Source organism: Zalophus californianus, chromosome 16 (assembly GCF_009762305.2).
Source record: "Zalophus californianus isolate mZalCal1 chromosome 16, mZalCal1.pri.v2, whole genome shotgun sequence".
In the NCBI taxonomy this organism is placed as follows: domain Eukaryota; kingdom Metazoa; phylum Chordata; class Mammalia; order Carnivora; family Otariidae; genus Zalophus; species Zalophus californianus.
In genome coordinates this window covers 48,078,115-48,091,559 of record NC_045610.1, presented here as the reverse complement: position 1 = coordinate 48,091,559, position 13,445 = coordinate 48,078,115, and the positions used below count along the sequence as shown (strand labels likewise).

Genomic DNA, 13,445 nt, shown 5'->3' with positions numbered 1-13,445 from the left:
TGGGCAGTGGTGGGCCACACGGGCCCTGCATGCTCACCATGTCTCTCCTTCATTATGTGTTACTCCCTCTGCTTTACATTGTTAGGAACTGTCTGGAGATTTTAATGACGTTTTCCTTTGCTCCCATTGCCATGCTTTTTAACCTTGTTAAAGTGACGTCTGTGTGTGCGTGTAAGTATGGAAGCGGGTGTGTACATATGTATATAAGTGGTCTTTAAAATATTTCAGTACAGAATGTAATGTTTTTATGCTACATTCAAACATACATTTTTTTTTTTACAGGTGTAAAAATTTACTTTATGTAGATGTAGCAGAAACATTATAACTTCTGTACTGAAACGTCCTAAGGACCATCATGATAATTCTGCTATCCCTAATCTAAATCCAGCCTAAATTAAATTTGTGTTTCCACCAAGTCCCATTTCTGGTTTTCACCTGTAGGCTTATTTTTGTTCTGTGGCCTTTTTACCAGTAAACAGATAGTTTCTTTAGTTTGGAATTTTAGAATTGATCATGTGTACATCATACTTAGGGCTTGATAGTTTCTGTGGAATTCTTACAATTTGCTCATAACTAGATTTGAATGCTTCTTGGGAAAACTTGTTAATTATCTGCTGATGGAATCTAAATGCTGTAACTATATGTATAGTCAAGTAAGTAGTCAGTTTTTTATTGTTTATTTCTTAACCTCACTACTGTCAAGGTTTGGGCAGGCTAAGTGCGATGTGGCAGTGAAATGCTTTTTCTGCTCTTTGTTACATAGTAGAACCCCAGAGTAGCTGGGATCTGCTTACCATGTGTGTTCTAAATACTTGGTAAAACAAAACAAATATTTGGGTTTTCTTTAAAATAGTGTATGAAAAAGCATGGAAGACGTGTCAGCTGAGTTTGTTAAGTGTGTTGACAAGCTTGCTTATACGGAGACCTCCCGCACTTCCTTTTCTAATCTCTAGAGTTTTTCCAGTATTACATAAATGGTAGTGATTTGATTTAGACTCCATCACTTACAGAACTTTGAAACATTTTTCTTTAACTGCTTGTCAGTAGTGTTTCACTGCGTTTCCTAAAAACATTATTCAGTCTGTTTGTTTGTTTGTTTTTTAGGTTTTATTTATTTGACAGAGCGAGCGCACGCATGAGCAGGGGGAGGGGCAGAGGGAGAAGCAGACTCCCTGCAGAGCAGAGAGCCCGATGCGATGCGGGGGATCAATCCCAGGACCCTGGGATCATGACCTGAGCCAAAGGCAGACGCTTAACCGACTGAGCCACCCAGGCGCTCCTCAGTCTGTTTAATCCATAATACCAGAACATATTTAAATACTTTTCTAGTGGAAGAATGACAAGAAATGAGACTAGAACTACATCTCTTTAAGTCCTAGACTAGTGATTTTGTTTTACCAAGATGAATAACAAGTTAACCTTTCATACTTTGAGAAACATGAAGGATTTAGTAAGTTTCAGGTGATAGTACTGTTTATTATGTGGTTTTTAAAACACTGATGTACACTTGAAACCAATTACTATGGAAGCAACCCCCCAAATGCAGGCTTGCTCTTGTGTTCCTACCTATACCAAATGCCTTGCAGTGTCTGATCACTTCATACTTTTATTATGGTATATCTTAAGGTATATACAAAAAAAGATGAAATGGGATAATTTCCTTGCTAAACAAAATCAACAACAAAACAGAGCCTTGTCCAAAAGTGAGAGTAAATCAATGCTATATTATTTATCAGTATAAACCAGTATAAATGGGCCATGGTGGGAATGGACCAGAATAGTACAGACCACATGGATGTTTTGAAACAAAGCCATATTCTTCCCTTCATTTTATATTTATCCTGGATTAGAAATTTATTTAGTAATTAAGTAGGTAACAGACCACTAGGCTGCAGCATCTAATGAGTAGTTGGCACTTCTGGATAATACCTTTATACTCTCTTGACACTGAAATGTCATAAAATTGCCCTAAATAGAGTGAGAAGTAACTTCAGTATAACAAAACAAGAGTTCATTTGCTTTTTTGGGCATGGTAGATTTTTCCAATGTCATTTTATAGAACTAGTTAGTGCTGCTTTATTTTCTTTTATTTAAAAAATTCCTTGCTAAAATAATAGCATATCTTAATGAAAATATTCATTAACAAAAAAATTCCTGTGTCCTATCTTGCTTTCTAGGGAGTGGTTATATCTCTTGTCACATGAAATGTTGAATCCTTACTATGGCCTCTTCCAGTATTCAAGAGATGATATCTATACCTTGCAGATCAATCCTGATTCTGCAGTTAATCCGGTAAGATTGGTGGTTATTATGATGTGAATTAACTTGTGACCTATAATGCTTTTCATTTGAAATGTCAGTGTAGTTTATGATACAGGATTACTGTCCATGTCCTAGTCACAACCTACCTAGCAAGTCCTCTTTTAGAAAATTTTCCCAAGTAAATGATTATGGATATATGTGGTAATTTGTGCACAGAGATGTGCACTGCATCATTTAAAGTAGCCCTTATTGGAAATAACATCTTTGTCCGTAAGAGAGGGATTGAATAAATTATGAAATGAAGCAAAATTACATTAACGGTTAAGAGCATAGGTTCTGGAATTAGAAAAACATGAGATCATATATCCTGGTCCTGTTACTTACTGGCTTTATGATTAAGCCTCAATTTTATCGTTGTTAATAATAATAAACATAGTTTGAACCTCAGAAGGGTTGTGACAATTAAGTGGGACCCTGCACAGTAGGTATTCAGCGTAGTGATGTACATTGTTAGCCCTATTATATATTATTAAGCACTCAACAGAAGTTAGTAGCTGTTATTAATATTTTGTTTTTATATTATGTCTATTAGCTTTCCATACAAGGGCATACTATATAGCCACTAAAATGACACTATGGGACAGTAGTTAATGACAAAGTGTTCATGATATATTAAGTGAAAAGAAAGTTACAAATAATAAGATGATACAGTTTTGGTAAATACATATATGTGTAAATCAGTATAATACTGATGGGGGTTATCTCCAGGTATTAGATCAAGGGTGATTTTTTGTTTTTGCTTGTCTATTTTCTAAATATTTTCTTAAAAAAAAAAACACCTATTTTCAAGATAAAAGGGAGATTTAAAGATGAGCTTAAAGATTACTTATTAACTAGAGAAGTAAAAAAAAATTTTAAATGCCAATAACAGTTTATCATGAAAGACCAGATATATCCAAACATGGTAGAAATGTTAGGTTCATTGCAGAGAAATTTTATAAAGGGAAGATTTTTAGGTGAAGGCTGTGCTTGGGGAGCCCATTACTGTCATTCTATTAATAATAGCTTGTGTTTGTTGAATGTTTACTGTATGCCCGTCCAGTGCCATGAGCTTCATCATCTCATTTTACTCCTTGCAGGGACCTATTTGAGATACTGTTATTACCCTCATTTTTCCAGTTGTAGAAAATGAGTCCTATAGGAGTGAAGTAATTTACCCAAATATGCATGGCTAGTAACTGGCAGAATTAGGGCTCTGGTCCAAGTTAGACATGAAATCTGTGCTCATAAATCTGTGGTGTTTTGAAGTTCAGATTCTGGTTAGGTCAAGGAAATAGGGAGGTTTAATATTGAAAGCTTTTTTCCCACAACAGAGTCAGGATTGTTAAAGGGCTCAGCAGGTAACAAAAGGAGAGGAAGAGTGATCTGAGTGGTTTCATGAAGCTACAGTAGGGAATGTAATTTGGACTTAATTTCTAAAGATAATTTTTACAAAGTGACTGTACTCTCTGGGAGAAGCTTGTCCCTGGTGTGAGATTTTAGCAATGGAGAGAATTTTGAACATGCCCTATAGAAACTCTCCCTATTGATTATTGACCTTTGATATGACAGCATTTTCCACTTAAATAAATTGTAGAGTATAAATTGATACTTATAAAAAAGATGAATGCTGCTTAATTTTTATTAAAAATTCCCTGCATGTGTCTAACTTGAGTATTTATATAAACTTTTCTCGATTTCAGGAACATTTATCATATTTCCACTTTGTTGGACGAATAATGGGAATGGCTGTGTTTCACGGACATTATATTGATGGTGGTTTCACATTGCCTTTTTATAAACAGTTGCTTGGGAAGTCAATTACTTTGGATGACATGGAGTTAGTTGATCCAGATCTTCATAACAGTTTGGTGTGGATACTGTATGTATTGAGTCTTGTATCTGTTCATTATAGTTAGAATCTGAGCCTTAAAAAAATATACATGTTTCAAAATGGATGTACTTTTTAAAAAAAATGATGCACAGAGAATATTGAAAGAGATTATCTGAGTGCTAGGACCACTTAAGACTTCACTCTTTCTGCTGCTTTCCTGTATATTTCAGATTCCTAAAAGTTAGTCCTACTATTTTAAAAAGAAAAAAAAAATCTAGTATATTCTGTTTTAAAGAGTAGCACATGCAGTGATTTCCTCAGCATGATGCAAGTGCTGTTCCAATCCTGCATGTGTGAGAATAGCGAATTCCTGTTGAAGTAGTGATTGTAGAAACCATACTTTGGAAAGGGTATCTGTAAGATTCAGTTCTATTTTGTCAGAGGTCATTTGTTTATGAATATACATTGGCCATACTTATTTTTACCGTATACAAAAGTAGCTTTCTCACGGGACACTCAGGCGTTTGGTTGCAAGGGGGTACCCAGATTCAAATGAGCTTCTTACTTAAAAGCCAAACGTAATTGAAGTTTTCCTTATGCAAAGCCTAGCTTTGGCCCAGGGGGCTTTGTCATTAGGAAGTGAAATGTTTCCTGAGGTATGGTAGCACAAGGACTAGCAAAAGGAATCTGATCTTGTATTTGTCATGTCATAAAACTATCTTAGTTTTATCTGTCTTACCAGTGAAGACATCTATAGGATCCGTATTTTAGATTTTCCAGTTAAATATCTTTCTCTTTTTTCCTTTCTAGTGAGAATGATATTACAGGTGTTTTGGACCATACTTTCTGTGTCGAACATAATGCATATGGTGAAATTATTCAGCATGAACTTAAACCAAATGGCAAGAGTATCCCTGTTACTGAAGAAAATAAAAAAGAATATGTCAGGTAAATACTTTTATGTTCGCAAGCCTGAGAATTGTTTTGATGCTCTAGAATGGCAGTACAGAAAAACATTGAAGTATTTAGGTCGTGTTACTTACTGCTACAAAATAGGCTTCTGTAGAATTTAGTGGCTTTAAAAACCACCACCATTTTGTTTTTTTCTCACAATTCTGTGGGTCAGTAATTTGGATAGAGAAGAGTAGGGAGAGCACACCGCTCCTCCGTGTGGTGTCAGCTGGGACTGACACCGGGACGGCATCTCACTCAGCTAGGATGGCTCAAATGGCGGGGGGCTGGCTGGAGTGGCCCCTGGGTCACCGTCTGGGGTCCGGTTCTCGTTGGTTGGGCTCCCTGGTTATCCCCATGTGGTATCTGAGGCTTCTCGGAATTCTCCCCATGGCCTCTCTCTTCCCAGCAAGACAGCTGCACTTCCTGTGGGGCAGCTGGTTTCCCAGAGCACACAAGCAGAAGTTGTCTGTCCTTTTTAAGGCCTAAGCCTGGAACCGGCCAGATCATCCCTACAGTGTTCTTTCTGTTAAAGCGAGTCACAAGCCAGCCCAGGCTCAGTGTGGACGAGGGGCTGCACAGAGGCACGGACAACAGGAGACGTGGTGCATGGGGCTGGTCGTAGGGTAGCTGCCGTGGCTAGCCGTACAGGACGCTGCCATGCTGTGTGACCAGCACCCTCCCTGTCGTGGGTGTAAGGGATAAATACAAGAAAACGTTCTTCGGATTTTCTGTAATCACCTGATGATTGAGGAATTTAGAAATAGGGTTAGATCATTTGGCCTATGGTAACTAAAGTTCTTTTAAACATAAAACTATGGCAGTCCAATGTAGGTGTTTGAACTTGACCACATGGACACAGAAATGTGCACACTGTACTTTTGGTGTAGATTATATCCCTAAGTCTTACTGGCTAAATTGTCCTGGTTGACATGCAAGGCCCATCAGTCTCACAGACTGTTCATGGGAGTAAGCACTGGAATAGCTTTTTTGGAAAGCAGTTTGATAACAGCTATCAAAATGAAAATGCCTTTCAACCCACAGCCCTGTTTTTAGGAATCTATTCTATATAGAAACACATGTAGTTAAAGAAATATAAATATGGATGTTCACTTAAATACTATTTGTAAAAACAACTGAAAACTGATGAAATGTTTTTAGAGGAGAACGATTTACATATATACATAGAACAGAATATTATATGGATGTTTAAAAGAAAGAGACTATATAAGTTGTCAGAGTTAAAAAAGTTTTAGGGGCACCAGGATGGCTCAGTCGGAAGAACATGTGATTCTTAATCTTGGGATCATGAATTCAAGACCCACATTGGGTGTAGAGATAATAAACTTTTCTTTCTTTTTTAAAGGTAGGTTTTAGGGGTACCTGGGTGACTCAGTTGATTAAGCGCCTGCCTTCAGCTCAGGTCATGATCCCGCGGTCCTGGAATCGAGTCCCCATCGGACTCTGTTCAGTGGGGAGCGTGCTTCTCCCTCTCCCTCTGCCTGCCCCTCTCTCTCTCTCTCTCTCTCTCTCTCTCTCTCTCTCTCTCTCTCTCTCTCTCTCTCTCTCTCTGTGTGTGTGTGTGTGTGTCAAATAAAAATCTTTCCAAAAAAAGGGGGGGGCAAGTGTTAGGAATTATATGGGAACAAAGTCCGTGTTGTTGTTTTATAATTATTCGGAAGTTGTCCAGGAGGACTGTATACCAAATAAAGTATTTGGCTAGGATGAGGGAGTACTGGTGCTGGGCCTGAAACTAGACAGGGAGAAGGGTGGTAATAGAATGGACTACCTAGCATGGACTACTCAGTTCCTAGACTCAGTCATGTTTTCAGCACATAGTCATGTCTCCTACCAGATACAGTTTTGACAGAAAAAAGTTACAGAGGGGTGCCTGATCTGCTGCCTTCAGCTCAGGTCATGATCCCAGGGTCCTGGTATCGAGCCCCATGTCAGGCTCTCTTCTCAGGGAGCCTGCTTCTCCTTCTCCCTCTGCTGCTCCCCCTGCTTGTGCTTGCTCTCTCTCTCTGGCTCTCTCCTTTCTCAAATAAATAAAATCTTTAAAAAAAAAAAAAGTTACAGAGAAAAACTTTTGTAAAGATGCGCAGTTTTGCTGTCCTTTTTAAGCAAACAAAAATGAGGTCTGCCCAAGGATCTAATGTTAAGTAACTTCTTAGAGATTGGTTTCCCCACGTTTGGAAGAGGAAGTGTTGACATATTTGGAAGGTGAATAGTTCTGAGATTTTTGAGGTGGGGAAGTTTAGGTAGATAGGGTAGATAGATTTTTTTAAAAGGCAATTTGGTTATAAGTCCAAGTCAAAAATATAAATAAAGCTCCATGTTAGACGTAGTTTGGTGTACTTTTTGTCGGTAAAATTACATCTTCCATGTTTTTTTTAAAGCCTCCAGGGAACAATGAGTATTTAATCAAAAAGTGTTTACTATTGGCTTTTACTGTTCTCATTCTGGATATGAAGAGACTCTTTACCTCCTTCCCTACATACCACCTCCAAAATATAAACGAAACACCCAACACGTTCAGATTAGACTTTGAAGTGAAACCAGAAAAATAGTTTGGTTGAATGGGCTCTTTTCTCTGATTGGTGGCATGCATGCTAGAAGTTCAGGAAGAAGTTTTCCTCCAGATTTTAACTTCAGACCCATCTAATCTCTAGCTGCCTTCCAGTTCACTAGGAATTTCTCTGATTTGCTTTATTCATGCTGCTTTTATTAGTGGAAGGTCACCACTTTTTAATTTACAGTGAACTATCTCACAGCTCAGGGTCCAGCACCCTCAGGAATCTGAGATTCTTTAGACTGTGGCCTAATTTTTTTTTGGATTTTATTTATTTATTTGAGAGAGAGAGAGCATAGGGGCGGTTGGAGATGGGCAGAGGGGGAGGGACAGGAAGAGGAAAAAATCCCAAGCAGACTCTGTGCTGAGTGCAGAGTCGAGGTGGGGCTTAATCCCATGACCGTGAGGTCATGACCTAAGCTGAAACCAGAGTCAGACCCTTAACCCACTGAGCCACCCAGGCATCCCAGACTGTAGACTAAATTCTTAATGCTAGGTGCTTATAAAGTGTATTGTTGCTAAAGTAGAGATTCATAATAGTTACCAAATCTGAATATATTTGATCATATGAAACCCCTGCCCAATGTTTACAGGCTCTATGTGAACTGGAGATTTTTACGAGGCATTGAGGCGCAATTCCTGGCTCTGCAGAAAGGATTTAATGAAGTAATTCCACAGCATCTGCTGAAGACATTTGATGAGAAGGAACTAGAGGTCGGTGTTATTAATGTCATGACATCATTTAGTGTCATGAGGAAAGGTTGGGAATTTTCTGTTTTAGAGGAAAGGCATATTGCTGGTGCTTTTGAAGTTTTATGGTGCAATGCTATGAGAATTCTTATTCACAGGAAAAGTCTTTCCTGCTTTGGAAAAACCTTTCATGCTTTGGAATTTCTACAAGTAAGCCATCTCTCTTATATTGTGAACAGTCTTATTTTTCCATATTATCCTTTCTTGTTTTCAACAGATTTCATATCTTATGTGTAAATGTTGTTTTCTATTCCCTAATTAAGTGGTTATTGATTTTTTTAAAGTCTTCATTATTTTTATTGCCCCGCTACCCAACAGAATATGATTTTGACCTTCCCCTTTTATTTTTTATTTTTTTTATTTTATTATGTTTATGTTAGTCACCATACATTACATCATTAGTTTTTGATGTAGTGTTCCATGATTCATTGTTTGCGTATAACAGAGTGGTTATTGATTTAATTAAGTTTCGTTACTTAGTCTCCACCATATTGAAATTTATTTGAATTAAAAGCCTAGGTTCAGTTGGATTTACACTAAGCTTTGCAAGAAAGCATTTGATGGGCAAGATCATAGAGAAATAATTAAAACACTTAGGATGGGGCGCCTGGGTGGCTCAGTCGTTAGGCGTCTGCCTTCGGCTCAGGTCATGATCCCAGGGTCCTGGGATCGAGCCCCGCATTGGGCTCCCTGCTCGGCAGGAAGCCTGCTTCTCCCTCTCCCACTCCCCATCCTTGTGTTCCCTCTCTCACTGTCTCTCTCTCTCTCTCTGTCAAATAAATAAGTAAAATTAAGAAAAAATAAAACACTTAGGATAAACTGTATCTAAATATATTTCCTCTCTTTGGAAATATTTATTACTAACAGTAGCAGTAACAACCAACCATTTTTTTGGTGGTGGTTTTCTTTTAAAAGCTGATTGTTAAAGCACCTTTAGTCTGGGTTTATAATTAAGACCTTTAAACAAATACATCTGAATTTCCACTGAGCTTCTTTGAAAAACAATGAGGTTTTATTCTACTAGAGGCCCCAAATTTAATTAGTGGCTAGGAATAGCATAAATATTTGAAATCTACAAATAAATGTAAAACATTTTATTCATTAATGTCAGTGTCCTTTCTTTTTTTAAAAATATTTATTGGGGCACCTGGGTGGCTCAGCCGGTTAAGTGTCTGCCTTCTGCTCAGGTCATGATCTTGGGGTCCTGGGATGGAGTCCTGCAGTGGGCTCCCTGCTCAGCGGGGAGTCTGCTTCTCCCTCTCCCTCTGTCCCTTCCACTCCCCTGCTTGTGCTCACTCTCTCTCTCAAATGAATAAATAAAATCTTTAAAAAAAAATTATTTAAGTAATCTCTACACCCAGCGTGGGACTTGAACTCACAACCCCATGATCGAGAGTCACACGCTCTTCCACCTGAGCCAGCCAGATGCCCCTTCAGTGCGTTTCTAACTACAGCTGTTAACAGACCTGTTAGTGAATCCAAACAGCTTGGTTTGACTCAGTACCATCCCCCATTCCTTTTGTGCTTGAACTATTCAGTAGTGAAATGGCCAGAGGGAAGTGGTCAGGAGGAGGCAGAAAACACAGCAGGAATGGCAATAACGCTGAAATGCAGTGCATTTTCATCTGTTCATAAAATGAGTGAGGAATTTGGTTGTATAATTACCACTCCTCTGAAGAAAAGAGGAGATATCTTTTGTGTTAATAATACTTCTGTAATCCTATTTGGATAACCACCTCCCTGTTTAGTGTGGCTATGATTTAGTAATCTTTCCAGAACCCTGTCAAAGCTTTGGTGGAGATTTTAGTCAGTAGGGTTAGGGTTTATTTTACATAGTTTCATTTGGTAATGAAATTAAACTTTTTATTAAAAAAGGCATAGTTTCTTTTAGTGTTATATGGGATTAATAGAACTAATTATAACGTGGGATTTGCAAGTTACATCATGCTTTACGCTGCACATGGTTATAATTCACGGTTATCAATGCTTGACTGAGATGAGTTACTCTTGGAGCCTCAGGAGATGTGTCAGTGGTATCCCAGTGATTTTGATGCGGCTTATGTGTGCTGCCCGTGCAGAAGGATGTCCAGCAGAGCTCTCTGTCCTGTATTTCATACTTTGCTATAACTTAAAGATTATCAAACAGATAATGTTCTCACTTGTTCAGTACCTATTTCTTGCACAGGATGGAGTGAGGTAGGCGTTACTCACAGCAGGGGAAACTGCTGGCCGAGGGAGTGGACCAAATTGCCCACATCCCAAAGCTAGTAAGTGTTGAAACTCAATATGATGCAGGTATTAAGGAAGGCACATATGAACTGTATTTACTCTGAGTCTTTTTTCTGTCCATTAAACAGAAATTTAGAATTCTCTGAAAATATGGGACTTTCATCCTGTCATGTTCACCACAGTGGTGGTTCTCAGACCCTGGGTAGGGAGCCTGCCGTACGTAGGTCCATGGAGCCTTTGAAATACAGATCCCTAATATCACCCCAGACTCACAGAATCAGAATCTCTGAACATAGGACCTGATGATGTGTCTGTTTTGAAAAAGCTTTCTAGATGATTCTGATGTGTATCTTTGATTAAGAATCATCATATGAGAGCCGACACTACAAATCTAAAGTTCTGTTTGAGGGATTTGGGGCTTAACTTGGATTTCCATTGGCTCATTATTTGTGCAATATTTTAACAGCTCATTATCTGTGGACTTGGAAAGATAGATGTTAATGACTGGAAGGTAAACACCCGGTTAAAACACTGCACACCAGACAGCAATGTCGTCAAGTGGTTCTGGAAGGCTGTGGAGTTTTTTGATGAAGAGCGAAGAGCGCGGTTACTTCAGTTTGTGACAGGATCATCTAGAGTGCCTCTGCAGGGCTTCAAAGCTTTACAAGGTAGAACCCAGATGGCCGGCCTCAGAGGTTTGGGGGGCAGGGCATCAATATTTGTTTTATATATATAGTTTACAAACCGTGGGCTTCATTCTGTTTCGTATCTGTAAGTCTCTCGTCTTGATACCTTCATCTCCTTCCTTTCTTTTGTTCCCCTCCCAAGAGCCCTTTCCGCTGGGGTCCTCTGTGCTTGTGGTGAGGGCCGCATGCTCCAGGCCATTGGTCACGATGCTCTGCCTTTTCTGGTCACCTCGCTTTTAGCCTGTGGTGCACATTCCCACAGGGAAAGCCTGTCTGTTTCCACCTTCACACCTCAACCTGGCAAAACCTGCACCCACTTGGGATGCCTCCTCCCTCAACTTTTTTATTCTTTTACTAGAAAGAGGCAGTGTGCGTTTGTGGAAGCCGTTTGTCTGGCCCGAGTGCTTTCCTTACTACATGGTGTCAGACCATTTGTTTGTTCTTCGGCATAGCTGTTGACTTTGGGGATGAGTTGGTAGTATCGCCAAGGACTGTGGGGCTTCCCGGGGTGGCAGCTGCTTCCTTCCGTCTGAAGCCATGGCTGAGAAGCGCACAGCAAGACTGGCACAGGATCCGGCGCGTTACCTGCAGCGCCCGTGGCAGGTGTCCCGGGGAGAGCGGCCTGTGAGCTGTGCTTACATTCCCTATTTGGAGAACTCACTAACAGACTACCAAGATGTGTAAAGTGAAGCTATATTTCTACATACACTTTTATGGAGGGTCTTATGTTAACTGAGATTTATGCCATGGACTGCTGATCTTTTGCTGTTGGCCAAGTTTGAGGCACGAAACCGTGGTTATCTTTTTGAATGTGTGTATATATATTTGACCTTGGATTTGTCCATTTACTTTTCTTCTCATACTTTTGGCATATCAATTTTTTTAATAGAAGATAGAAGTTGGCAAAGGATTTCTAATCCTGGACTTTTGAAACGCTAGCATATTAAGGAATCCAGTGTTACCCAAGGTCAATTCCAATTTTCAAAACCCAGATTCTTTTCCTCCTGCCCTTGGTGGCTGGTAGTGGAGTCACCAGTAGCCGCATCCTTTAGGCCCCGTGGTTTATGTACCAGTGTTTTTCTAAGATTTCGGGGACTAATACAGTGACGTGACCCACACTGACTTCTTCGGCAGGTGCTGCAGGCCCACGACTCTTCACCATTCACCAGATTGATGCCTGCACCAACAACCTGCCCAAAGCCCACACTTGGTGAGTTATTTTTGGAGCTTTCCCCCTCATTCCATGTCAATATGTGTTAGTTTTAAACCAGTTTAATGTTTCATTTGCTGTTCTTACTACTAAAAGGACCTCTAAAAGGAATAAGCCACTTTTAAATGATTTAAGATTATTCAGAAATTGGTAGGAAAACCTGAAAGTGGCACGTCTCTGCTTTAGAGAAATACAACTTTTAATTTTTATGTGTGTCATGAAAAGTGATGTGCCTGAATTAGTATAATATCACACTTGCTAGGCTAGGCCAGTTTGCTTATTCTCAGTGAACTCTGTCCATCTGATTTGCTTATTTACAGCTTCAATCGAATAGACATTCCGCCCTATGAAAGCTATGAAAAGTTATATGAAAAGCTGCTAACAGCCATCGAAGAAACATGTGGGTTTGCTGTGGAATGACAGACTTCAAGGATTTCCCCAGGACTCTATTTATACCCCGACCGCCAGCCTCCTTTCAGCAAAGTTTCGCGGAATGCGGAAATACAGGAAAATGCCCACCCCCCCCTTAAAAAGTTTTTTAGGACACTGTGAGGGGAAAGGACAATTTTGAAATTCCTTTTCAAGGAAAAAAAAAAGAGGTCTTTATGCTTTGCCATGAGGCCATACTCAGCTGCTATTTAAAATTAATATCTTGAACCTAAAGAATGCTGACTTTTCCTACATATCCAGAGTTAGGCAGTATTCTACACTTAAAGACTACTACTATTTTTATAAAAGGTAATCTATTCAAATCGCTCCACAGATTTCAAGTCTCTCAAACATCAAGACACCTTCAGCAGTCGGTACACATCACATTTCATTTTGATTGAATACATGATTTTGAACAGCTCCTGTACTTGCTCTTTGTAAAAAAAGAAATAAAATTATTTTGAATTATTCTACCTTTGTAAA

General features: G+C 39.3%; 1 protein-coding gene across 1 annotated transcript in view; it reads left to right on the top strand.

The window, feature by feature from the left end:
- SMURF2 (SMAD specific E3 ubiquitin protein ligase 2) overlaps positions 1 to 13,445 on the top strand; it is a 115,479-nt gene extending 102,034 nt beyond the window's left edge. Inside the window, exons 13-19 of the mRNA XM_027625411.2 lie at positions 2,178 to 2,292; positions 4,005 to 4,183; positions 4,946 to 5,083; positions 8,252 to 8,372; positions 11,104 to 11,305; positions 12,458 to 12,533; positions 12,854 to 13,445. Of these exons, the coding sequence (XP_027481212.1) occupies positions 2,178 to 2,292; positions 4,005 to 4,183; positions 4,946 to 5,083; positions 8,252 to 8,372; positions 11,104 to 11,305; positions 12,458 to 12,533; positions 12,854 to 12,953 (931 nt within the window). The 3' untranslated portion in view covers positions 12,954 to 13,445. The remainder of the gene's footprint in view (positions 1 to 2,177; positions 2,293 to 4,004; positions 4,184 to 4,945; positions 5,084 to 8,251; positions 8,373 to 11,103; positions 11,306 to 12,457; positions 12,534 to 12,853) is intronic.